The sequence below is a fragment of the Colletotrichum karsti genome (genome assembly GCF_011947395.1).
Source record: "Colletotrichum karsti strain CkLH20 chromosome Unknown Scaffold1, whole genome shotgun sequence".
NCBI classification, from domain to species: Eukaryota; Fungi; Ascomycota; class Sordariomycetes; order Glomerellales; family Glomerellaceae; genus Colletotrichum; species Colletotrichum karsti.
Genome location: NW_024065901.1, coordinates 52,291 through 79,095, shown reverse-complemented (window position 1 = coordinate 79,095; position 26,805 = coordinate 52,291). Strand labels below are relative to the sequence as shown.

At 53.8% G+C, this 26,805-nt stretch overlaps 3 protein-coding genes across 3 annotated transcripts; 1 reads left to right on the top strand and 2 right to left on the bottom strand.

Annotated features, from left to right (window-relative positions):
• Positions 1 to 4,331: 4,331 nt before the first annotated feature.
• Positions 4,332 to 7,470, bottom strand: CkaCkLH20_00016 (uncharacterized protein; the record flags this gene model as incomplete). The annotated part of the gene is made up of 4 exons (XM_038882736.1): positions 4,332 to 5,648; positions 5,705 to 7,232; positions 7,289 to 7,343; positions 7,401 to 7,470. 4 exons carry the CDS (start codon positions 7,468 to 7,470, stop codon positions 4,332 to 4,334), a joined length of 2,970 nt encoding a protein of 989 aa, XP_038751441.1.
• A 16,042-nt stretch (positions 7,471 to 23,512) lies between these two features.
• On the top strand, positions 23,513 to 25,879 carry CkaCkLH20_00015 (complex i intermediate-associated protein 84; the record flags this gene model as incomplete). The annotated part of the gene is made up of 3 exons (XM_038882735.1): positions 23,513 to 23,752; positions 23,799 to 25,654; positions 25,711 to 25,879. 3 exons carry the CDS (start codon positions 23,513 to 23,515, stop codon positions 25,877 to 25,879), a joined length of 2,265 nt encoding a protein of 754 aa, XP_038751440.1.
• A 151-nt stretch (positions 25,880 to 26,030) lies between these two features.
• On the bottom strand, positions 26,031 to 26,777 carry CkaCkLH20_00014 (37s ribosomal protein; the record flags this gene model as incomplete). The annotated part of the gene is made up of 3 exons (XM_038882734.1): positions 26,031 to 26,228; positions 26,298 to 26,626; positions 26,681 to 26,777. The coding sequence occupies 3 exons, from the start codon at positions 26,775 to 26,777 to the stop codon at positions 26,031 to 26,033; spliced, it is 624 nt and encodes a 207-aa protein (XP_038751439.1).
• Between the last annotated feature and the right edge of the window lie 28 nt (positions 26,778 to 26,805).

The following is a 26,805-nucleotide window of genomic DNA, read 5'->3' as shown; positions in this document are numbered from 1 at the left end:
ACTGGTAGTTGAAGCTCGGTTCGGGGGTTCGTGCCGTCCTCTTGTGGGCGAGCCGTAAGGGCACATGTGTGTTAGTCAGCGGTACACCTGCCAATCCCGCTTATGTAACATACCAGAAACCTCTCTTCAGCGAAAGTTGCGGTGCGTTGAAGTCCAAATATTCTTGATAATAGCTAAGTTGGGATTTCGGATGAATTGAATCCTTGTGACGGTGGAAAATACGGTGCAAATGTTTTCAAAGACGTTAACTAGTTGTTGTTTGTGGGTTGTGCGAGTTGTGAGCTGAATCTGAACAACTCCTAAGCACATTAGCATTTATAAATTCACTTCAATTACTCCAATTAGATTTGATCGAGTAACAAAACCGTATGACTGCTTAAATCTTCTGGTCTTCAGGTCGGGATTGAAAAGCGAGGCCGTGTTGTTCGATTGAAAGAATTCGTGACCGGGCCGAGGTTCCTGTCTTCCTTACCCATCAGACAGCTGAAAACCAGCAAGCTCATAATCGAGCCAACTGTTCATCACAAGAGGATTCCTCCTTTGTCGTTCTGTTCGTCTCAAGAAAGTTACCAATTGACACGGATCACTTTCGTCACATCTCGCGTCCCGAGCTGGCGGGAAACACCAACCAGCGGCATAAGCAACCTGCCTGTAAAGACATATCTGAAGATGGGGACACGGAAATCTCGCAGAAGTCTTAGCGCCAGACGCGCGTGTTACTGCTGTCAAACAATCTTCACCGTGCACCGGATCTCAGATCCGTAACCGCGAGACAGACGCGCATCACGTCGACCACCTTGGTTCGGCCTCGGCGTTGTCCTGTTTAGACCGAGGTGACGGCAGGCCTAGACGGCAGAACTTCTCCTTCGACCTCCAGAACATACTTGGAATGACAGGACTGACGTGTTTTATCTACTCTTTTGGCAAGTCGAGGACAGGCTAGACGCTCTGGCCCAAGGTTTGATAGCCCAGTCCCGGGCCTACACCAGGACATGCTACCAGGGGCTTGAGATTCTCCAATGAGGTGTTTTCGCTGACGTTTCTTTTCTTGGTGTTGTTCAGCCTGTTTGCATATAGAACGACGCTCAACAAGGAAGATCGAATCGGCGCCGCTCCGTTCATCGCTCGATCGGATAAATCGTCGTTCCTTGAGCCAAGGCTAGGGACGATCACGAGGTGTACTTCTTGGCTTTCAGTCACAGAACCCATGTTATCGAAACCACCTCATTTGGTTTCCATTGACCCACAGTTCAAGTCACGCAACCAAGTCGAATATCTGGCGGACCGTCCCAGGGACTTGCGTCATCGAGCGGTTAGCACACGGCTGATCTACAACCTTCCCGCGGAACTAATGGTCCTTCCTTGGAACGGAATTCTTTCAATGCGGAAGTGATAAGGATCGCGATGGTCCTCGCGTTCTGTGATCCATGGTTCATGATTCCCTTGCCATCGTGGACGACCTCAACACCCCAAAAGGGGGAATGCAGACGCCGTGATACCAACACCACATCTCCGTTCACCTCCTCTCTGACCGTCTTATCTGCTTCATCGGCCGAGTTCTTTCGGTATCGCAACCTAAACCCACGAACAAACCCATGATTACTGATGATCACGAGATCACCACAACCCCTACACATGAGCCACCCAGAGTCGCAGGATCCGAAACCATGTCCAACGAACAAGTTCACGACTCAATCACCCCTCCTCCCAAGAAAACCACCATCCTCTACAAGGTCAGCGTCGGTGAAAACGAGAGGAAACATCGACAAGCTTAAAAACCCCTCCCTCCCGCAATACCACGCCCCACCACCCTCGGTGAGTAGTCTGGTATAGCGGCCGCGCCAACCTCCCGTCACCGACGTCGCGGGTTTCCCGTCCAATGGTCTAACACCGAATGCGAACCGCCAAGGGACCTCGTCTCTTCCTGATGCTTTCCGGACGACCCTACTCGCCCGCTCGGCATTTTGTGGGGGGCCGGCAATTCTTCTCCCAAGTCCCGGTATCCCCTGACTTATTATTCCTGGGCACCTTGCCGAGTTCGTAAGGTCAAACCCGAAAGAACATCATTCAGACCTCATATCTTCGGACGAATGTGCCGTACGTACAAGGGGAAACCCCAAAGAAATGTTTCCTGCACAATAAGCACACACACGGCCCCTCCCCTGAGCCCCAAACCCCAACATCCCGCCCACACCGGACTTCAACCCCGGACAAGGAGCAGCCCAGGGTCGGACAATTCCTCCAGTCCGCTTGTCCTTTCTCGTTGAGTGTGTGTGTGTGTGGACTCCTTAGTCGTCCCTTATATCGACCAACTCTCCCGGCCACCCTCACGTCAAAAAAGGCCGACTTGTCAAAACACTTCGGGTTTGTCATTGGGAAAAAGTCAACTCGCACACACCCCGAAAGAGGGGAGTACCCGAGCCCACGCATCATTTTGTTTTCCTTTCTGCTGGCGCATACGGCGGCGCCTTACTGCAGGACGGGAATTCCGAGAGATGGGACGGTTTTGGACTTTGTGAGTGAGGCTCCGGGCGAGGCGGTTTGTGGCATGTTGCTGGTCCCGTTCTCAACTGCCGGTGTCTACATGTACCTGAACTGAATCAAGAAACAACCAAACCGCCGTCCATCCCGTGAAACACATTTTAGAAGAAAACCAAAGAGGGCCTTTTTCGTAGTTCGGCCACTCAAAACAGGTTCGGGGCTTAAACCCGGGCTTCCCACCGTATGCGTTCCTCGGTCTCGGTGTAATCGGTCGTACCACCAGACCGCAGTCCGCGCCTCCTTCGAACATACCCTCATCTCGCCAGTCCACGTTCTTTTCTTGTTGTTGTGTATCCTGCGCCGGCAGACCCGGAAAGCTCACAAATTACACAAACACACTCGCTTATGGCGTCAGAATCCTTATTTTCACGAAAGAGCCACGCCGAACGAGGGCGGCGATGAGTCCATGTCTGTATCACCGGCGCCGAGGCACCCTAATCCAGCGGTGACGTTTCTGTCTCCTGTCTCCTGTCACACACAACCCACCTTCTTCGGTACCTTGTTCTATCGTTTGTCATATGTGCAGATCTCCCTTCTTTAGCTCCCGCGAGGAGGCAGACAGACAGACAGCGGTTCCCTGTCCTCGGGTTTTCTGCCCTCCCCCCTCCCCCCTTCCCATTCCCAAGCCCAGCATCAACCAACCCACGTTTGACTGGAAGAGGCACAAACCACCCTCATCCATATGCATTTCCCAGGGATGGCAGACATGAGGGGGGCCTGGAAGGGGGACCTTTACTTCGCTGCTCCCAGAGCCCCCGAATCCCGCACCGCCGCCGCTCCTTGTGTGTCTGGGTTATCCTACCCGATGCTCCCCGAGCGACGACCCAACAGACCGGTTCGCAAACAAAACAGAAATCAAAAAGGTCGGACGAATATTCCGCGCGGGATTCGAGGCGCAGCTACATCAAAACATGCTTTTTTGGGGGTCCACCGTTCCTCGGGAGTAGTTTCTAGATCAAGTGCGGAAACGCAGGGAAAGGCGTTCGACGACTGTTGAGAGAGAGAGTGTGTCGATGAACATTTTCGTAATCTTTCACATGTTCGGCGGCCTTTTGGGCATCATCCCTGAGGCTCCCTTCTCGTTTATCTCGTGATGTCTCCTTCTGCCACACATGTCACATGCCCACCATCTCTTGAGCGAATTTAACGTCAGGGTTATGCGGCTTCGTCCCATCTTGCTTTTGATCACAAACATGATTTATGAGCAGTTGCGCGCGTACGTACGTAATCCGGCGAAGAGGTGTACTTATGCAAATCTTCATGCGAATTCCTGAAGCTTTATTTCAATGGGGCAGTTGAGAAGATTATGAGATTTGGTGAGCAAGTTAAAGCTTGTAGATTGTGCAAAGTCTTTTTGCAGGAAAATGTTAAGTACATGCTGCTTTCAGAAGCGAAGGCCCTCCTCCTATCATGACCAGTGGCCCGAGGTATCTAGTGATCCGATGTCCCATGAATGAAGCCGAAGAGAAAAGCAAAAAAGACATCATCGCTAGTTTGTGTGTGCAGAACGCCGTATCCTTGTGTGTGTTTCCCATTTCATCAAATGAGGTAAGTGCTTGCTTGTTTTGCAGAGCATCCTCGAATTTGGTCCCCCAAAATGCGCAATGTCGTGAGGCCGTAGACGCCAATGAAGTAACAGTGTACAGGTAGAGAAGGGCCACCGCCAGAAGTATTGACATATACCATATATCCAATGATGAGATAAAAATGACATGATGAGAAGTAAGAACACTTTTTGTTGTTGGGGATTAAAAGGAGTGAATGATGAATGTGGATGAAGGAGTGAAAGTCTAAGCCGTCGCAGTACCGCTGAGGTCTGTGACGTTCCAGTTGTTGTTGAGCGTGATGAGCTTGCGCTTGATGCCATCGCCAATCCGGCAGGTGACACCCTCTTCGATGGCCATGATACCGTACCCAATGACCTCGGAGGGCTTGTCCAGGCCCAGGGTGGTGCCGTCGCGGCGAGTGAGAACCGCAACACCGTCGCCCCCGCTCCAGAGGTAGGAGATAACGGCCGGGTCCTCGGGAGTAACTTGGTCGATGGCGACGATGTTGCCACTGCCGTGAGAGTGTGCACTTGTCGCAGCGTTTGAGGCGCCAGCGCCGCTCATGTGCTCAGGGCTCTGAGCGTGGTGTTGTGAGGCGGGTGAAGAGGACGCCTGTGACTGTTGCGAGGCCTGTTGCGCCTTCTGGAAGTTCGGGTCGAGACGTGCGATGCTGTCGGCCCAGAGAATGAGAGTAGCACGGTAGACACCTGCAGGCCACCAGCACGGACGACGGTCGGCGGGCATCGAGCGAAGGAGACGAAGAACTTGGCCGCAATGGAAGATGGCTTCCTCGCGGTTGTACACGCAACGCTTGTGGCGCAAGCTGAGCTCCCAGTAAGAGCCGTCAAACCCGTCACGCCGAGCAAGGCGCTCGATCTCAGGGAAGTTGGTGACAGCGTTGAGGGAGATGAGATGGTACAGGACCAAGTTGCAGCGTGTAGTGCCACAGTCGGGGTTGTTCTTTGACAGTGACATTGTGAGCTCATACCACTTCTGCAAAAGGGCTTGGACCTCTTCGAGGCGAAGCATCGTGCTCGCCTTAGTAACTGTGCGGGAAGTCGCCCGGCGGGTGGACATAACGTCAGAGAAGCAAGAAAGCATCTGCCTCAGGTGGCAAAGAAGGGCCTGGAGAGGGTGAAGGAGGAGGCGGAGTTGTTGAGGTGACAGGCTACCATGGCGACGGGAAAGGTTGTCGTGGATGAAGTCCTGGAAGAGCTCGCAGAGAGAGGGAGTGAGAGATGGGCTGGAAAGAAGTTGCGGGTTGACGTTGGCAGTGCATCCATAGATGTTCTGCACGTTCGCGAGCCATTGCTCCGAGTTAGATGCCAGCCAAAGAACCTCAGGGCTGGGCAGAGGGCATTGGAGGTCCGTGATGGCCAATTGCGGCGGCGTGTCATGGAACAGGCTGAGCTCTTGGTCACCCATGACCCAGTTGTACACGAGCCTGTTTTGCATCTCGCGATGCAACCATGCCCTCCATTGAAGCTCCGTGCTCGTTGTACTGTTCAGCGTCGGAATCATCGAAGGCTGAGGCTCCAACATGCCCGCGTGCCTGAGCATCTACTTTACGTCAGCTTCTCGTGATCTGTTTGTTAGGGAAAATTGTGGCTGCTTACCGATAGGTACATCCCCCTCTGTCCCATTGCGATGTCCATCAACCACTTGTCACCACTCCAAGCACCAAGCAATGTGAAGAGCAGGGCGCATCGAAGCGCGACCGGGTCGGCAGACAACTCAACGTCCTTCTCGATGATGTCGAAAAGCGAGATACGGCATGTTTCCGTGAGACCGGCGGCGAGATACCTGGCCTCGGCCATCGGCACGTGCGAAGCGCCCTGGGCGATCATCAGAAGAACAAGGAGAGTCGATGCCTGGTTGTTCAGGAGCATCTCGTTGGGGTCGACACATCCGGCGACGATGAGGGGGTAGTAGTAATGCAAGCTGCGAACGTAGCTGCGAAGGAAATACTCGAGGATCTTGGTGGGAGGCAACACGATGAAGTTGAACTCGCTAGGAGTCGCGTAACCAGTCTTGGAGTATCCGTTGTTCAGGCCGCTGCGATGGATTTCGAGCGCCTTTTGGAGGAACGACTGCGTGATGGCCAGCATCCGGTCGCGTGTGCGGGAGGTGAGAGGAACGACAGACGCGTCGGAAGCATCCCAATCGACGTTCTCGAGGTACTTTTCCAGCGAGCTCCAGGTACCGTCTTCCTTCGACTTCCGCTCGAGGCACTCCAGGTGTACGATCGCGGTTCTTGGGCAGGTACCCGAGTAGATCGGGGGATTGCAGCGAGCTAGCGGCCACGAGTCCTCGGCAGCAATGACGACTTCAAATTCGGGAATCATCGAATCGTTCATCATACCCATGGCAGGTTCTGCCGGCTTCAGGGTCGTGTCGAAATCAGCAGTGGACATTATGCTCGTGCTTCTGGTGTGGATCGATCCGCGTGATGAGGAGGCAGTCATGGGCTCTGAAGCAGAGGTTGATGACATGTCGCTCAACTCAGTGAAACTCGGCATCGGCATGTCAGGACGCGAGACAGGCATCTGATTTGAATACATGTCGAGCTCCAGAGGGTACTCAGGCCATACCATCATGTCCTGGTAATTGGTGTCTGGTGTGATGAAATCGTTGTTGAGTTGCATGAACTCGTCGAGTCCCTCGATCCGGCTGTGCGGCGAAGAGAACTCGTTGGGGCTGCTGTGAGACTGAGCTGGTGAGCTCTTCTTCATCGACGCGTCGACCATGCGGGGGTCCATGGTAGCGAGTGGCGATCCTGTCGACATCTTGCCCGGAGAGTCCTGCTTGGGCAATGTCGGATCCAGGTCCATGAAGGCGACCGGTTGTGCTTGTGGTGGTGGTGGTTGGGGAGCAGTGGGCATCATCTGTTGTTGGAATGCAGCGCTGGCTTGGGCCGCTCTGACGGCAGCTTTGGATGATCTCCTAGCGAACCTCGCCGCGCAAGGAAGGTTCTTCTCGGCGCATCTCGAGCACGGCACTCTCTTATCGCAGCCGGTCTTTGCATTGGCGCAGTTCTGGCAAGCAATTGGCGTTCGGCCGGCCACGGTGGGAACACCACCGGGCAGCGGCTCCATTGGGTCTCGTGCCTCATGGTATGTTGAGTGGTGTCTCTGGAGAAGATCTCTGTTGGAGTGTGAGTAAGTGAAGGTTGGCAGAAACGAGCATCAGGAAACACCAACCGTCTAGCGAAGGAAAGCTGGCAAGCACTGCAACGATGGGGCTTGACATTGGTGTCTACAATATGTCATGTCAGTCTTGCCTTACTCTGAGTGAGTGGGAGGAAGGACGTACGACTAGGAATATGTCTCTCCAGGTGTTCCTTCCTGGTGAAGGACTTCCCACAGTAGGCGCAAAACACCATGATTGCGGGCTGATGCGGATGTTCGCTAGAGGCGATTCAAGTTCGGACACTTATACGCAAGTGTCATCAAGTTGTTCAAGTATGAGAGCTGTCTTGGTCGTTCAGTTGTTGACGTGTATATCGTGAGGGTACAGGTCGTCGGAGGTCTAGGCACGTGTGCAAGTGTGCTCGATCGATGTGCCGAAGGTCAGGCGTAGATGTCTGGATGAAGTTGTAGCTGAGAGAGAGTGAAGAAGCAGGGCGAGGCGTAATAAGAAGGGCCCGATGGTAAGGTCGACGACGTAAGGTTCGACAAGGCAGTGCTCGAGGGTGCCGGGACTAATTAGGGTTCTGGACGAACTTGCATCCAAGATTTCGTTGCTACCAACGTAAGAGAAAGACGAACAAGTGATACGAAAACAGAGTTCCTTCAGGATTCGACAGGAGAAGTGCAGAATGGGCGGACGGTTTTCAAATATATCGCAGAAGCAGATCGAGGACTGAAGGAAGAATGTATGGACCAGGGCCGGGCGTATCGTGCAGGGGTTGCATGGGGCCCGTCAGCTCGGCGAATACGGAAGCGGTCTGGGCATGGCATCAGCTACCCAGCAGAGTGGGAATAGCTTGGATGGTCAGGGTAGGGAATAGTGTGGGTGACGGGCGATGGGATCTTTGGAGGCCGAGGCGGTGCCTGCTTCAGGACGAAAAGCAGACTGAGTACGCACAGTCGTTGGACGCAAGACAATGGGGCACATGGAGATGTGCAACATGGATTCTTGGGCAAGGTACAAGTCCCTGGCATTGCTTATCCTGGACGTTTGGTTTATGTCACTAACACTCGGGAGTGGAGGGAGAAACGGCACCAAGCCGCTATGGAACCGGTCTTGGAAGCAGCATGGCTGAAGATAGAAACGATGACAGTGGAGAATGCAAGTCAACGGGTCTGTGGCCGGCGCAGACAAGGCTCTTGGGACAGGCTGGGCAGGACTGGGACAGCAAAAGGCTACAAGTTGCGAGTGGTGAGGTGCACAAAGGGCACGCAAGGTACCTGATTGCATACGGGGCACAGTAGCATGTTGCTATGGGATCAGGAGGGATCTGTGTATGTGTATGTGGGCAAGCTGCTAAGGTACGGTACGGGCCACGAGCTTTCGTATCGCGTACATTGGACCTGTGCTAGTCGGGTAGACCTAGCAACAAACGGCCACGACCGGCGGGTGAACGGCGCCAGGAACCTGAGTAGTGTGTTCGTACTGATTAGCCCAGTTGAGTAAGCTTCACGTTTGACAGGGGCCGCGGCGGCGCGGCGGCGGCGACGGGGAAAGAAAGGACGGCGATGGGCGTCGTGAGGCTTGGCTTAGATGGAAGGGAGGGGGCGGTCGGGGAGCGGGGAGTCTTACGGCGTAAGGTACGTGGGAGTGGGATGGAGGTGACGAAGAGGGAGGGGGGTGGGAGATCAAACAAATGCCAGGGCACAGACAAAAATTGGGATGATCCCGAGGGAGTTGGCCAGCTTGGTGAGAAGCCCTGCAGAAACATATACGTCGTGGACAGCGTTCAACATAGGATGGAACAGAAGAAGTCGAGAGAATGGCCTAAAGTGAACGAAGATGGTAACGGTTGCCCGAGCATGAACGGGCTGTGAAGGGTTAGAGAAAGCGAAAGAGAAAGAGAGACAAACATGGAGCAAGTTGAGTTGGAAGAGACATTGTCAGAGAAGGTTAAGTGAAGGGTGTGGATGGGTGGAGAGATAGATGACCGCTGCCGACCGAACGAGTACGAAAAGCAAGGTTAAGGGAGCCAAGAAATCGACAGATACTCTCTGTCTACACATCGGCCACGATCTCCAGGCCGATGAGCTGGGGAGACCATGAGAAGGGGTTGCCGTCAAGGACGTGTCAGTCACAGTCATGGCTGGCCAGATCCAGAGCCAAAATCCGAGCCCACCCAAACCCGACGGAGCATGGATTTCCAAAAGAGCGGGATTGCCAGGATACCTCTGCGCATATTCTGGCCAGAGTGTTGCTTGCGGGTGCGGTGCCGGGTTTCAAGGCACGGAGCAGATTGCTGGTTGTCGAGAGACGATTGGCTCGTGCCATCTGTTTCTGCTTCCGCCAGCAGAGTATGGCAGATGAATGCCGGGCAAAGGTATAGACGGGAGGCATGTCGTCACGGTTCGTGTAGGAGGCTGGGCTGAGCCTGTGTGTCTCTGCTCTCACTCTCATTCATTCGGGGGTGTGAGCGGGATACCTTGCCTTGCTCTCTCGACCTTGGTCTTAGTTGGCCTGACCTTCAACTCCACCAGCGGGAATGGCGCCGCGGTTTCCTAAAACAGACAATTGACAGCACTAAACAGACGTGTTTTGTCGACATGGGCCGTTGGAGCCGAGGTGTGGTCTGCGCGTTGCGCATCGCTCATCGCGCATCCACAGCTAGCTACCTTATGTCCACATCATGCTGCTTTGAGGCGGCGCAGAAACAGACGTAGACGCAAGCGCAGACGCACAAGTACGTAAGATGGTAATAAACGCAGGCGCAGGATATCAGACTCTTACACTTGGGTTTGGGGCTCAGGTAATGCGGCGGCAAAACGGATGGTGCGAGAGTTGTTCTTGGTGAGCAGGCCACGGAGCTATTGGGCCAACGTGCATATCTCCATGTACGAAGTACACTTGGCTGCTTAAGTCGATGTTCCCCAGAGATCAAGGGTGTCAGAAAGCCACGACAGGTGACTAGAGTCGTTTATCGAAGTCTCGCCGGCGTGTCGTTCAGGTAAGGCATGGATAGGCGATGTTGAATGGCCGAGAAGCGAGAGACAGGTGGTGAGCTGACGAGATGCAAGAGCAACAGCAACAACAACAAAGTTGAGCAACGTGCAAAGATAGGACGTGGCTGTCATTGATGACAAGTGTTGCACATCGTAATTGGAATACAGAGTACCTGAGCAGGCAAAGGGGCCAGAAGCGTGTTTGCGCCAAGCGTTAGGGTCGATTTCGGTCGAAGATGGCGGCGCTAAAGCTGCAAGGTTCGGTGCTGGTTTAAACGGTGAACGATCAGTATGCGGGTGATGACGATCCTTCATTTGTGGTACAGATAGTGTGGGAGTCGGGACAAGCCAGCAGAACGGGAGGAGGCACTAGGGTATTCTCATTCTCTGTACTCGAACTCGGGACAGGGAAGGGATACGCGGGCGAAGCAGATGGCAAAGTGGAGAGAAAAGGATTGTCGCTACGGTTGCGCCCTGAGGGGTGAAGGTTGAGATGAGGTTGAATGTGAGTCTGGTGGTGATTGTGATGGAGGGTGAGATAGGGATGCTCTGTGGATGGAAGATGGATGACGGGCGATTGAGAGGGTGGGCGCGAAGACCGAGATGCTGCAGTGTGTTACCGGGGGGGGAGGGAGATCAGGTACGTACTATTCCATGACTCCTTCTGTCGTTGCCAGGAAGGCCCCACATTACTCAGCTCTTCTGCTGACATAATAAACTTCGGTTGAAAAATGGAGATAATGGAGATAGTGGATCTCTCCCGCCTGTGCACGTTCCCTCTTCCCGATTTTGTGGGAATTATGATCCACCCCCGTCAGGGGAAGGCACGAGCCACTTTCCTTAGGTACGTACTTTGTCGGTTCTTTCTCCCCCCAGCCTCCTCGTCCTCATCCTCCTCCCAAAGGTTCTTCCTACTTCCTACCAGCTCCACAACCACATCACAACATAACACATCACACCACCAAAACCATAAGGCAATCCCAACGATTTTGACACTTTGACACTGTCACTATCACCCCGGCTGAAGGTCAGACCCCGGTCTGCTGACCTGATACCCAAGAGCAAGCGGCACAACCAGAGCAACGGCAACGGCAACGGCACCGAAACCGGAAGCTCCAAATGTGCATCCGTACCAGCCACCAGCACCAGAAACGAACAAGAGGATGCGAAAGTTCAGAAGTCATCGACGCTGAAGAGACACGGGCTCAATATCTCCCCTCCTCGAGCCACATTCAGGATTGCACCTGCTGAGCCCTATGCAAGTGCAAGGTGAATCACATCGGCCAGATCTTGATCTGCGACCTGGGACCTCCCTCGACTTGGACTTCTTGATGCGTCCACCCGACAAGCATCCCGTCCAAGTTGCCTCGAGTCGTGCCTACTGCCTTCTCCACTTCCCGCGCTGCTTGCCTTACTCGTTGTTTCTTATGCCCTCTTCTTCTTTGTCTCTCTTCTTGCTTGTCTCTTGTCTCTGGCCAAGCCTTTATTCTTTGACTAAATGTCGACGGCTTGCGCCCGTTCAATCAACCCATGGCAACCCGGCACGAGCGACCCGACCAACGACTTCGAGATCGGAGACCTTGGCCCGTCACCCGCTGCCTCGAGTCCCTGACTTACACGGTAATACTTAGCGCAGTTGCGACTCACAGACGCCATCTATTCTGAAATCCAGTGGCTTCGAGAAACATATCCACAGACAGGCCCTGACTGTGCGCACCTAATCAAGGAGAGTCATGTTCCTGCATCAAAATGGAACAATCCATCGGACGGCAGACACATGGCAGCATCATCACTTCAGGATGATGATCTTGACATTTCGGAAAACACTTGGCCGAAAACCAACAAAGCAATCTAGAAGAAGCAACTCAGAGACAAGACTGGGCGATACATTACTGACTGACCGGTCGAGTCGCATCCTCATTTCCCCCAACGCGCCGCTTGCTTAGATCCAGCAATCAACCACGGAAAGACGAGAAAAGAAACCGAATGGCGGCAAGAATAAAGAATGGCGAGGCGGGCAAAGAAAGCGGCAGCTGTTATCCGCAATCACCGTCCGCTAGAATAAGGTCCTGACGATCCGCTCTGATTAGCGCGCTCTTGTGTCGCTCGGCTGCCATGCGGCTAAAAACGCGCCGCGTATCTAAATGCGCACGCCGCCTTGATTGGTTTCGACGTTAACTCGCAACCCGAAGGTCTTGGGCTGCGCTTGGTTCGATCCAGAGTTATTTGCGAGCAACACTCTACGGGACTTGAGACCGACTTCTGCTGCCATAATGGCCGTTATCACATCTTCAATTCACCACCATACCAATACCACGCGAGCTGTACTCCACTGATCCGCCCATGGGCACGATTTGGGGCTGACAGGGTTGACCACACCCTCCTGGCCGCCCTAAATGGCGAACAGGGTTCTCCATGCCAGTCTCGGCGCCTCTTAAGAGATATGTGTCTCTCGACCTGCAGCCGAGCAAGCGAATCACGGGGCGCACAGCTTGTCGACAGGCATTTCCCTAGGAACGTTATTCTCCGACAGTCTTAGGTCTACAGTTCGCGCAGCTCACGGACTTACAACGGGTGCATCACCTTCTTCTGCTCGGTTCCAGGAGGCGCGCTTTTGGCCATACCGCAAAGCCTACCGCCGCTCAGACTGTAGCCTAACGGGACGAGGACGTCTAAAGACTTGGGTGTTGGCTGTCGAAACGGTGACTTGGCAAAGCCGCGAGGTACGCATATTCTGCCCATTCTCGATGGCCGCCAGAACCAGGACAATCCTGGCAACGAGCCAAACGTCAGCCTTTCTGAGCTCATAGCAAGCACACTTACGACGTACGAGCCGCTCTAAAGCCAACTTGGCCCTGGCCTGTCCGCTTCCGCCTGCGCTGTTACCTGTGCTTGGCCTCTTTGATTTTTGAGTTGAAGGGCTGCTGCCAACTGCGGGTTCCTATTTTCGGCAGCTTGCGCGGTGGGATGATGCGAGCTTTCAACTACGTGAGAGAGACAAGAAACTTCGGCCTTCTGTCAGACACCGTTTCAGTATCTCCTGGGATTGCAGCATGCAGTATCTGAAGCCGCCATGGAAGCACACCCAGCGGCATCGTAGTCATCGGGGCAAGTACAGCTCCTAATACCCTGTTTCGATACCGTTGGCCTCGTCCGTTCTTCGGGTCTGCTCCCTCTTCAACACAGTAATCATCCTGGGTGCTCAGGATCTGCAAGTGTCTCCATGAGGAATCAACGGCCCCAGTTCTCGTGATCACGACGATCCGACGATACCTCAGCCACCCCGCGCAACTTGGAGCGCCTCAGAAGTCCCTCTCGCTCTCGCAGTTTCCTCGGTTTCCGAAACTATGGGCTTTCATCTAGTCATTGACAGCCACCATCACATCTCAATTTGCGACCTGTCCGACCTATCTACCGCAGAGTCGTCACTTTTCGTCGCATCTCTCATCACCGTCACCTTGCCGGTACGTTAGTCATGCTGCAACCCGCTGATCCGCGTGCCGAGCATCATTCGCTCACTCGTGTTCTTCGGCATCCAAACCTCAACCGAAATCCACTCGAATATTGAGACGATCCACGTAACCACTGGCCTCGGCACAACGGCCTTACTTATCCGCAAGCTATCGACGGGATCTGGTTCACCCTGACGCCTCGTCAACGTCCGGCGCCGATCTGCAATCCCGCTATTGCAGCAACTACAGCGACCGCCGCCGCCTGCCGACACCGATCACGGCCGGACTTTCCTTTGTGTGCGGAGCCTCAACCTGCACTTGGTATCTTCCAGTCATTTCATGCATCCACTTAATACAGATTATTCAACATTCCACCGTCAGCCACCCCGCGGCTGTGTCAGGATGTGATCTACCCCAGCTAATTGCATTGTCAATTGCTCGAGCCCCCGGCTAATGCACTTTCACCTGGCGGTCGCAACTCGTCATTCCCCTAACCGAAGCTGCCGACCCTCTCGACCTTGCTTGGCCATGGCTGAGCCAGTTCACAAAGTGCTTTTCCCTGGCTAAATGCCCCAAAAAGGAAATAAGTTGCTCGAATTGGGGTCTCTCAGACATTTAGTTCCGTTTCTGTCAATTGACTTCCTAGACAAGACAGCTGCACACCATCAGGTTGGTGGCAGAGGAGCAGACAGTTGTGACAGCCGCCACTGTCGCTGTCTGGAGTTACGATCACGACCCGTCGATAGTCCGTACCAGGTAATTGCAGGAGACGTCGAAACACTTTGGACGTTACTGACGGTCGAGATGTCTACCCTACCTTCCTAGCAGGGGAATACTGTGAAGAGCACGAGGGAGCACGGATCAAATGCGACCATGCAAAGACTTCAGGCGAAACGAAACAACACGCATCCATCCCTGACATCAGCCCGCGAACGGGGGCATTCCGCTACGCCTTGCAGAAAGTGTGCGATTGAGTGCGTTACAGCACTCGTCTACTGCTGCCTTCTGGGTGCGACGCGCATGAGTCGGCGACCTCACCGACGATGTCGTCTCGATGCTGTCAGCGCACGCCCGGCACTTAAGGAGAATAACTGATCTCATGATGGCATTAGTCAACACAACGTTCCTGCAGATGACATGCCGTAGGAGCGGAAAACTTCAGCCATGGGCCGAGTGTGCCAGTGTGCCTACAGTAGCCTGGGAGACTTCAAACCACCGCCTCCCAGATATCTGCAAACACTTAACTCACACGTGTACTAGCCATGCACGCAATCCGAATTTCTGAAGAAGAGCTTACTGCCACTCGGGTTTGAGATCGAAAGGCTACCACGATCGGCTTTCAGAGGATTACGATATACAGTCACGTCAAACGGCGGTGCGCGTACTCGGCTGCTGCCTTTTCAAGGTTGGTCCCTCCAAGACGTTGACAGCGGCGAATTGTCTGCCCTTTTCTGACGACTCCATGCGAGCCGCGGGAAGACACGGGAGTGTGTTCAACAGCCTGCCATCCCAAGGCGCGACATTTGCTGCCCATCCAGCGACGGCACATGATACGCGGTGGCAATTGTGCATCTTTTTTGGAGAGTAGTTACCTATCTCGGTAATCTCATGGAGAAACCTGACGCCATAACTCTGGGCTTGACTCCTGTCAACGTCTATTGTCAAACAAGACAGGTCGTGACAGTGTCTTGTGTGTGACAACCGACAGCTGCTGCTGCGCCGGCCGCCCGAGGTCTTACAACTCTTTGCCGTGTTCGTTCCCGCCGCCGGGCTCTTTTTTTCCTTTTTGTCTGGTGTATTCCTTCTCACTTGACTTTTCGCGCAAGTTGTACCAGAGTTGGAGATGGTGGGCGCGCGGGCGGCCAGACAAGCTCAATATCCCGCCGGGGGCTTAATGCCGAGGCCCGCATTGCCGGGATTGCTGAGATCTCCCGCCTTCGCATTCCCGAGACTTGCGTGCATAAGTCTCGGCGGAAGGCTACCCTACTCGCCCGCCTCTCGGTGAGACAATCCTCCCGGCCGCTGCCTGGCTGTGTCGGGCTGACCACCACCGGTCATTGTGGAATAAACAATGATGACAGAGGTGGCTTTGCAGGAGCATCAGAAAAGGGACTTTGATCGCGAGCGTGGGTCGATGAGATTGTTCTAGGCTGCCTTGCCGTGTTTTTGCCGTTTTGGAATGCCGTGATAAGGGGATTGTTTGACGTGCTGGTTCAAACGCGCAGGATTCGAAGAGCTTCCAGTTTCCAGTTTGAGGATACTCTCCGGCTTATTGGTCGCGGATCACGGTGAACGTTTCTATCCGAGGTGTCCAATCAACGTAAACGAAGAGCATTGCGTCCATGTCGACGGATTCCAGACCTGAGGATCATTGTTTTTTTTTGCCCCCTCGATTCGAGTTGTTCCCACGTTCGTCCAGGGTTATAGCAGCCGCTCGCCAACAGAAGTCCATCCTCGTCTGACAGCATGGGGGGAGGATGGGCGATCTGTAGGGCTGGACTGCTTATTTCCCCCACACCCATCAATGATCCTTCGACCGACGTACGTTGATGTAATCGGGTCTCGGCTTCGAATATCGCCTCTTTCGTTATCTCTGTCTTTCTCTCCAAAGTCCTTCCGCATCGAAAGTTCTTCCATCCGTTCAGCTTGGTAATCGCCCCCGTCTCGCGTCGCGAAAAGATGTTCAGCTCGGGTCTCGTCGCCCACGAAAGATACGCCTTGGAATGGCAACTTGGCACCACCCACCCCCGCGCGCGCGCAGGAGCAAAGGCGGAGCAGCGGTATGCAGGATCGGGGTGGACCACGCCCGCGCGTGCGCGGCATCCTTTCCTGCAAGTTGCGTCGTTTACGCTCGGCCGAGACCGACATCGTGCGACCTGCGCCCAATGAATGGGACCGCAGATCATGCAGGTTCGGTACGAGAAGTGCAGTCTTTTGGTTCTTGGCCCCCCGCAAGTCTCTTGATTGCGCCCGACTTCATTCCGCCTCACGACTGGAATCGGAGAGGGGGGCTCGTCAGCCTCCAGTCTCGTGGGGGCCGATGTCAATGGAGATGATCGTCAGCAAGGAGGTTTGCTTGGCATGGTGTCACGGGGTTACTGGCAATTCTCGACCGACGAACGAAGGACGGTATGCCCCCGGGTCGATAACTCTAGAGTCTGTTCGTCCCTGTCAACTGTTCTTTCAGCCAGCCCCCCAAATGTCAAAGAAGTCCATTCGAGAGTCAAGGCGCGAGTAGATGCGAGTGCATTGGGAGGTGCGCTGATGGGAGCTTCGTTGTCCGAGCGACGGGGGCGGTTGTCGTGCCAGGGCACTGGAATAGACGTTTCTTTCCTCATCTTCTGTCCTTGGGGAGTATTGGTGCCAGAGCGAGTTGCTCGACCACCGAAGACCCGATGATAGAACGATACCGAGACGACGGTTCAATTGTTCCACGGTCTCAGTATTCGGATTTCGTCTTTTCTCTCGGGTGTGAGGATCTCGTGAGATGCCCGAGGCGCGCTGATCACGACTTAGAGCAAGGCTCTACAGTGAAGTCCACTGGCGGTCGAATAATCGCAGTTTCTGTGAGAGAAAGCGAAGGAAAAGGCGACCCAAAGACGCTCGGAGTGAAGATCAAGGGATGGTTTGGCTCGGTCGAAAAAGTTGATTCGGACTGTCCGTGGTAAAAACGTCCCCCGGACGACGGAGTTGGCATCTTCGGACCCCCAACTCGAAGGGCCGTTGCGCTTGCGGCACACCCCCTTCGACCTGGCGCGACGCCATCTGTCGTCCGTCCGGCGTTGATCTTTTTTTTTCTCGTCCTAAACGCTCTTCCAGTGCAGAACGTCCGATTAGATTCGCGACCGAACACAATGGACCGATCGCCCCATAGATTGGATCTTCTTTGTGCGTCCAGCCCGGTGACCGAATCCTTTTTCCCGTTGCCCTCGTGTACTTGGAAGTCTACGTAGCGAAGAGACGTTCGTGCATGCGAAGGAGTCTCGTTCGGTTTTGAGGGACCTGCTTTCTCCTCAGCTTTCGCAGGTCTTTCAACGGCAGACGAATGTCCTTTTCTCTCGGTTGATTCAGACGAGAGACGCTTGTAATAAATTCCCGGCGGGAACTACGTCCATGGCGTCCGCTTATGGCAGGATCACAAAGGACGAATAAGAAACGGGTCTCGCAGTCCGCTCGCGGCATCCGGACCAGCGGGCGTCTCGATAAAGTGCTGATCGTTCCGTCGAGGTCTGAAGCGCGACGAGGTAGCCGCAAGACCGACGACAATGGATTGCGGCCCAGGTCCGATATGGGTTTGGCGCGGTGCCGGACAGACATGATGCGCGATGCCTTCGCAGCGGTCTGTTTGCTTTCTCCTTGCTATGCCCTTTTTCATCGCAACGCAACGGACGATCGGGGGTTCGGCGGTTTGTTGGATGCGATGAAAGGGGGAGGGGGAGGGGGAGGCACATTCTGAATCCTCCTCTTCCTGCGCCTGCTTCGTCCCATCGGCGGACCGGCGGTTCGTTCGTGTTGAGGTTGGCGGAGGTCGGTGAGGCGTAGCAGCGACTTGTCCGACGTCGTCTCTTCCAGACCCTGTCACTAATAAGATTAGTCCGGACTCGAAGCCTTGCTGAGTCAAATTATCGAGTTGCATTGCATCGGTCGAGGTAGATTTCGGCCGCTGACCCTCCTCGGGCTGATGGGACAGGACCGGACGATGTTGCTGGTGATTTGGTTAGCATAGCTCGCGGAGCTGTATCCGGATATTGTGCCACATCGGTCTATCCCAAACTTGTCCTATCCACAGTCAAGTCGGGAGCCGGGTTCGACTGCTCGTCTTCGTGCCAGAAAGTTGATACATCTGGATGCCTGCAAACTGGTTGTCCGTAACAGTCCTTGCCTACGAGCAAATGACATGCGAGTATAGCAACCGAATCACATCCCATGGGATCGCGACCCATGAAATTTGCGGCTTCTGTGTAGCATTTCGTTGCCCGATCATCTTGCTCCGTAGCCCTGCTGCCATGCCCGCCCCCGTCTTGGCCTGCTTTCTGCGGGAGAACGAGCCCTTGCGTCCTGCTTGCCAAGCCTGTTCCTGCTGCTGATCATCTCATGTCGTGAAGGAGGCCATCGCGTGGGAACGCCCGAAAGGCACGCAGAGCAACATCTTGGCTCTTCGCCTGGGAGACAGAAGTCATGCCCGGCGTGTGCTCCGGAGTTGCGGCGCGGTCATCTCATGGATGCCATGTGCCGTGTAGAGCATTATGGGTTGACGACCACGGCTAGCCGCAGTGATCTGTCTCTTCCTCTGACCGCATGTCTTTCTTGTCAGTCGCAGACTGGAACTGACAGGACGACGCTTGTGTCCGGGGAGAGAGTCCGGGCTGGTCGAAACCGGTTCGTTCGGTCTCGTAATGATCCTGGCTTGGAGGTAAGCAGACTGCTCAGCGTATTGCGGCCTTCGAACGCAACGTACAAGGGCTGGGCTTTCTGTTTTGTCTCTTATTATTTTTAAAATTTCGTCCGGTAGTTGCTTTGCTTGGCGTGGGGACCGGCTCCGTCGTCGACATATCTCGGCGATGTTTGATCAAGTCCGTACCCGAACGTCCTCGTTGCGTGAAAGAGGTTGAACGTCGAGGACGCACGGGCGGGACTGTCAACCGTCGATCAACGTCCCACGGATCACCGAGATCAGGACGATGTTCGGATGGCAGGCTAGGCCTAGCCCTTTTTCCCAACTCCTAGCCTGGTTTTCTCGGTCTGCACCCCCCGAGGTTAGTCTCCGGTTCTTTCTCACGAGTTCCTCTCAATATTCTCTTGTCCCTTTCTTTTCCTCTTCTCTGCTATCAAAATTTACCGTTCCAACTGTGTCCGCAAGTTCGCCATGGCTGCCGCGGCCCTCACGCAGGAGCGACGTCAACCTGAGACCCTATCACTGGATGAGACCTTCGGCGGGGTAGATCGGGCAATGAGAGACTCGGTGCTTACCAGACCGCTTCTCTTGGAACGATTGGGGAGCACAAGGAAGGCGCGGTTGCGCGCGCCATTCGACAATAACCAGTCGCGGTAAGCTGCACTTGCAGCTCTGAAACGCAGACATGAACGCCTCAGGGTTCGATCTCCCACACCCACTTCCGGTGCATAGGTCCGTATACCAGACGAAATCAGGATTGCTTCGACCATACAGAACGTCAACCACATGCCCCCGTGATCGTTGATGCCGCGCGGACTCTGCGGATACAGATGGGGGAATGCAGAATCGGATGGCCCTACGCATCTTCATACTTGAGTATCCAGGGGAGACTGAAACTAGAGACAAGGACATTATGAAAACGATGATATGGAAGAGGAACATGGGAGGCGGAGCTGAGTAGTTCCAATGTAAGTCTGGAACCAACTTCCGCATCATCATCAACCATGAGCGAATGAGAGCGGAGAACATACTAGGAAACACCATGGTTACTGGGGTTAGAGGTGCTACAAAGCGCTATATTGCGGTGAGTCGGCGATCTTTCTCTTTCCGTCTTTTCTCGCTTTTTCTCTTACTTCTCGTGCCGTTTCTCTTTGACTCAGGGTTTCCTTCCTTCCGTTCTGTCCCTCTTACCGGACATGTAACCTCCTTTCGGGTATGAACTGAAGCGTCGTTGACCGAGGACGAGGGCTATCCTCACACTAGCCCTGGGCCATCGTCACATCGGATGATGGAGGGCGGGTTAGGCAATGATGGGACAAGATCGTCCGGACTGTGACGGATCTTTGTACACCACCCCCCGCGTGCGGCTTCCTCCCATGTCGTATTGTCCTTCTTTCGCTCAAACACCCCGTCGTATCAGGGTCCCTCGCCCAGTCCTCATTTCCCTTTCGTCTATATATCTCTTGCCTCTCCCCATCATAAATCTCATCCGCACCAACAACCACATGACGACTCTTCTCACATCAACACCTCGTCCGATATCACCAGGCGTGGCGTCGCAGCGGCAGTGACAGATTGGGGATCAATAACTCGAATGACTTCGCTCATGCAGAGCAACGGAATCGCCGATCGATAACCGACTCAGCAAGCTGGTGATTTTTGCTGGGCCCATTGTGGATGGACTTCGGATGAGCCATGGACGGCGGTGCCCTTCTCAGCAAGATCAGCAACATTGGCGCCGGCAGATGGAGACAATACGACGACGGTACCTCCCGCATCAGAGAAAAAGAAGAGGAGGGACAGTAAGAGTTGGACGCCTGGAAGCAGAAGCCTCGATGACACCTGTGAGAGACGATACAGTATGGATGCGGCTTGTGCGGAAAATTGAAGAGGAGGACCGATCGTCGGTATGGGTGGAACCAGGCCTCGAAAAGAAGGAACCGAAGACCGAGAACACATGGTTGCAAACATGGGCTCCGACACCTGCTATTGACGCAGATCAAACGATCGGGGAGTCGACAGAGATGCTTGAGCCAGGAACAACGCCACAGGCACCATGGAAGTCGAAAGTCGCTCTCTTGCTGGGAAAAGGAAGATCAAGGCCAACTTGGTGGAACAGAGAAAGAGCCGCAGTAGGAGAAATGTTTGGCTGTAGCCTTGACGTCGGAAACTCCCGGAATTGACGTCAAAAGTCCTGGGATGACGACAACCAAACAAGGAAAGCCACTGTTGTAAAGGCGTCAAATGTTGCTTTGGAGAGGACAGACACCACGGCCGGGACATTGGCGACGTGCGAACCGTTCTCGGCGACTGTACCGACAACTACGGCTCTGATAACACGTGGGCAGACGAGATGCATTTTGGAAAACGGCAAAACCGCGAAGCTTCGGTCGAAAAGCATGAGACCCGGCGAGTCTCTCCTTGGTCGTGATGAGAGTCTCGGCTAAGATATTGGAGTGACAGATCTGCCCACTTCGGATAGGGAAAGCGGCCACCTGAGATATTGCACTGAGGTTTGCCTTACTCTTTCCCAAACCGAGTTGATGTTGACAGAGTCGACAATGGCGGATAGCTACCATCCCAGGTCTCGTCCATGACAACCAAGATCGCCAAAGAGCCAAGGTGAAGATGCCAATGGATCACATCAAAGCCTCTCCATGATGTAGTATCGTGGCCGGCATGGCCATGTCCGATTTTTGGGTGAAACCCCAGCCTATAAAGCCGAACCGGCCAAGGGCTGCAAAGAGAAGAGCATGACAGCACAAGTGCAGACGACCAGCAAGCAGCATAGCACAATCCAACAGCACCAGCAACAACAAAAGTAGCAGCGTGCATTCTGTCGGTTGGGTTGCCGCTTTGGTTGTAGTTGGTGTTGAAGTTGATGTGGCTTCATGGTAGACTTCAACACGGGGGTTGGCTCGCTAGAGGAATCGGACATTGCTTGGACGTCTGCATAGGAAGTCGGCACCGCGATTCTCGATGTTGAATCCACGAGTTGCCAGTGTTTCTTCCGAAGCTGTTGGCTGCGTCGTTGGGTGTCAACAGGCGAAAGTTGTACAGCGGGATAGACAAGATTTCTCTCTGGGTCGAATCCGTTTTCGGGCACTAAGTCGTGGTAAGTAAAGAATTCAAGGCCACCTCAGATTGTGTAGACATACCACAGGACCGAATGGTTCGTTTCGCAATTGCCTCTTGAGGTACACAGTCGTGCTGGATAAATAGGCCTATTGAGCAGAAGACGTCGACAGCCGGTCCACAATGAACTGCGGTTGCTTGAATGTTATCAACCACAGCTCACAATGAACCGTCATTCTAATGATTCATATCTATGTCATCTGGATAAAATGCTCCGGTTCCCGCACTGGTTGCCAACGATGTCTGAGCGCGCTTGTGCTCCATACTAGCGGGCAATTGAGACGACGAAACGGATCACTTGATACCGAGGTGACAACCAAACCAACGACTATCCGTCGTGGAACTCGTGCGCACATCATAGTCCTGCGCTCGTTTGTTTCTCTGGGCAGTCTGGAATGTTCCATCAGAGAGTGTCAGCCACTTGACTTCCTTGTTTTCTGGCGTCTTCAGCAGACGTCTGTATTCATGCATCCAAACTTCCCGGCGAAGCTTATTGGGAAAATAATCGAAGAGCCGTTTCCTGACGTTCTGAGCCCCATCTTGTTGACCAATGTAAGTATGTCGTGGGGATCATGAGAGCCGCATCTGAACTTCGAAACCGCTCTACCATATGTTGGCGGCGTCCAGGTAAGATTTGCGCCTGGAACTGAAATACGCGGATATGGTCGATCTTCGAGGAAAATGATGAATGAGGAATAATTCACTTTGCCCATAATAAATGTCCTTCCAAGGAGACCAGAGCAGTACCGTGGATGATCACCGATCCGGTTTGAGGCTACTTGTTGATCAACCCGTTAAGACGATTCGAGTTCGCCGGAAATGAAGAGCCAATTTCGACAACAAAACTGGGAATTTTGGGCTCTGAAACTCCAACTCTAACCTCTGAACTTCGATGTTGTCATTGTTAGATGACAGTCAGAGAGTTGAGAGTTGTGGCCGGAGATACCGGTCGGGTGGTGTCATCGATAACAGAATGACTAAGCTCGGCTAATCACCGGACCAACCCGCCCGCGCGGGTCGCATTTTGGTGGCAGCTGCCGCGATTTCAATGTGCCGAAAGCTCCAGTGTCCAATTCCAATTCGCAAATCTTTGAGAGCTTCGACGGCCGGCATTGAGCTTCACCACATGCCGCGCATTGTGTGAATTGGTCTGAAGATGCCAAGGTGCGTTACTGTGAAGCTTTTACTGTCAGGATAAATCATTAATTACGTCTATAGCACCCCCCAATTGAAGCATTGATCCCACATCATGAGGGCGCAGATAGCCCGCCATGTCTCCCGACGGGTCCTAGTACCAAGGAGCAGCGTCCCCGCATGCTCGATTCTCTCTCGACCGACCTGCCGTCATACGCAACTGCCGGTGGCATCCACGATATCCCTCTCCCGACGAGCCCCGCGACGAACCTTCTTCGGCATCCTCCAGAAGCCGCCGAGACAAATCAAGAAGCCAGAGTACGAGCCCGGGTGGACAACAGTATTGACGTGGAGGAATCGGCTCTTGGAAAGTGTGCGACCGCCTTCAAGGACAGAACTAGTGGAGGCATTCCGACAGCTGTTCGTATATAAGCTTCGATTCAATGTGGTGGTCAACAGCACCCAGGCCCTGCACTGCCGGAATCTGCTCAAATATCTTCTGGAGAACAAGGATGACGAGCCGGGCGCGGGGTTAACGTTGACGGAGCTGACGGCAGCGAGGGAAGCGCTTCTAAAATTACCAAAAGAAGACACCAAGGATCATTTGGAATTTTCCAGGGCCTTGTACGAGGCAATCAAGGCGGAGAGGGCATTGGATCCGACGGATCCTAGCGCGGCCGAAGATTTTGAGTCCTACCTCGTAGCTTTGACTCTGTTTGGCGCATCTACCGAAGGTCTTACAGTCCTTCAGAAGTACTGGAGCAGTCTTCCGGAGTCAGAAAGGCAGAACGCCCAGAACCTCTGGATCAATGTTTTCCAGGGTTTGGCGGAGGAGGGGCGCACAAAAGAACTCGTCGATGCCGTCGCCAGGGCGGAGAAGCTCGGTGTGCCATTTACGGCCAGCGTTCACGAGATTTTGACGATTTTCCACGCCAAGAAAGACCTTGCCTTGGAAACCAAAAAGTGGTTTTTGCGGCCGATTCATAACGACGAACGACCTACTGCCAGGACATACAAGGAACTTCTGCATTTTTCCGTCAGAACCGAGCAAAAAGGTTGGACAACACCGATTTTCAAGAAACTCGTCGATTCCAACCCGGGTAAGGAGCACTGGGACGTCATATACCAGTGGGCGGTTCTTTCCATGGACAAGGGATTAGATGACGTGAAAGCCATGTTTGAGGTTGTTGCTCGCCACAACCCGGATGACGCTGCCGTCTTGCCCGACACAGAGACAATCAACGGCCTTCTCGAGGTGGCGACCGAGAAGAGCGACCCTTACCTGGCAGAAAGGCTCATTGCTTTCTCATCTGAGCTTGGAATCCGTCCCAATGCCAAGACCTACCTTCTCCAAATGGACTTCAAAATCCGGGCGAAGGACTTATCTGGCGCAAGAGCCGCGTACATGCAGCTCCCGAAGACTGAGCTCAGTGGAGATGAGGATCTGCCACTGCTCAACAAATACCTCCAGGCACTGTGCTATCAAGCCACACCTGACTTGAAGGCGATTCGGGAGATCTCCGACGTCCTGGAAGAGCGGATCGTCACTTTGGACCCCGATACTGTGGTCGCATTGTGCACAGTCTTCCTCAAGAATGATCAACAGTTCGAGGTCATCGATACGCTATCGCTCAACGTCTTTCAACACAGCAATGAACAAAGACGGTCCATTCGAGATGCGTTCGTTGCATACTGTTTGGACAGGAATAATAGCACGGCAAGAGTATGGGATGCGTACTCAATTTTGAGGCAATTCTTCCAGGAGACCAGTGTAGAGAGCCGTCTTGAGCTGATGGAGGCTTTCTTCAACCGCAACCGACCCGATATGGCTGTCCATGTATTCGGCCATATGAGGCAACATGTCCATCCGGTCTTCCACCCGACAAGTGAAGCCTACATACAGTGCTACGAGGGTATTGGCAAGTCTCCAGACTTGGATAGTCTGAAAATCGTCCATAACATGTTGAAGATGGATACCACTATCCAACCCACAACAAGGATGTACAACGCGTTGATGATTGCGTACGGGGCTTGCAGAAGACCCAGCACAGCACTAGACTTCTGGAAGGACATCGTTCTCTCGGCCGAGGGCCCATCCTACAACAGTCTCGAGATCGTTTTCTCATTGTGCGAAATCAAAGCCTTCGGCGATCAAATTGCCAGAGATATCTGGAAAAGGATCGAGAAGATGGAGATTGACGTTCCTCCGGCCGTATTTGCAGCCTACTGCGGCGGCCTTGCTGGCAACGGCAACCTTCAGGAGGTACAGAGCACAATCAGAACTATGAAACGAGCTGTTGGGTATGGGCCTGATGCAATGACGTGAGTCTTGTCCGGTCCTCAATTCGTCCTGATACAAACAGCTAACTTTATTGCAGATTAGGCATTCCGTTCAATGCTCTGCCTGGACAGGGCTTGCAGAGAGACTTTGAGGCATGGGCAAAGAAGCAGTTCCCTGAGGAGTGGGCGGAGCTGGAGAAGACACGCTACTACGTCACGGCGGAGAAGTTGAAGAAGTTCAAGCTGCAGCGGGTGCTAAAAGCATGATTTGTACAAAACGAAATGCTGGAGAAGCTTCTTGTAACTGTACAAATTTAATAGACGCCAAAGATATTGTACAATTCATACACGGGAGGTTTGCCCCGAACGTTCTAGACACGTCCCTGTCGACCACGAACTGTCACGCCCATTTTTCTCGTTACCTCCATCCCGCGTTGTTGTTACGCCTGGCCCTCAACAGCTCGGGGTGGTGGTGCACACTTGGATGGATACCCATACCGATCGCTCTGCGGATGGCCTTGCTGATTTTTCTGTGGTTGACCGCCCGCAGCCCCGTCTCCTTGGCATGCTTGATGTGTCCGAACGGTGTCATGAACTCGGAGATTATAGAGAAGTTCTGTATCGGCGTCAGCCCTCAATCTTGAAACTCCGGGGTATTTCATCATCCCATAGTTGCAATACGTACTCGGTAGTGGTCCAACGGGTTGATGCCCAGCATATCGATAACATCAGCTTTGGGTTTCTGAATTTTGCGCCACTTGTCCATCTCGGTAGGACTCAGGTCGTGAGGCGCATAAACGTCACCAGTCTTCCAACGTCGTGACATCTGCTTGAGGTAGTCGTCGCTAATCTTCTTCCCCTTGAGGGTGTCGAGCATATTACGCTTGCGAGTGACAGAGGAGTCTTCGCCGCTAGGAGTGGACCGTCTGCTGATCAAGCCACGGATTCGATCGGAGGGACTCGGCGTAGCCGGCTTGTCGAGCTCGAGAATTCCTCTACCGTGGTTTTCAACCTCTGTGACAGCAGAAGTTAGCTGGTGTGCTTCGCAACAGGGAGGAATGGGCATACGGCTAGCAGCGGGGGTCGAAGAGAAGGGTCGCGCAGTGCGACAAAAGAAGGCGCTCGGTGCCTTGAAGGCCGGAAGCGAAGTTAGTCTCGGAGGCATGATTGGACTTTGGCGGCGATGCTGTCGT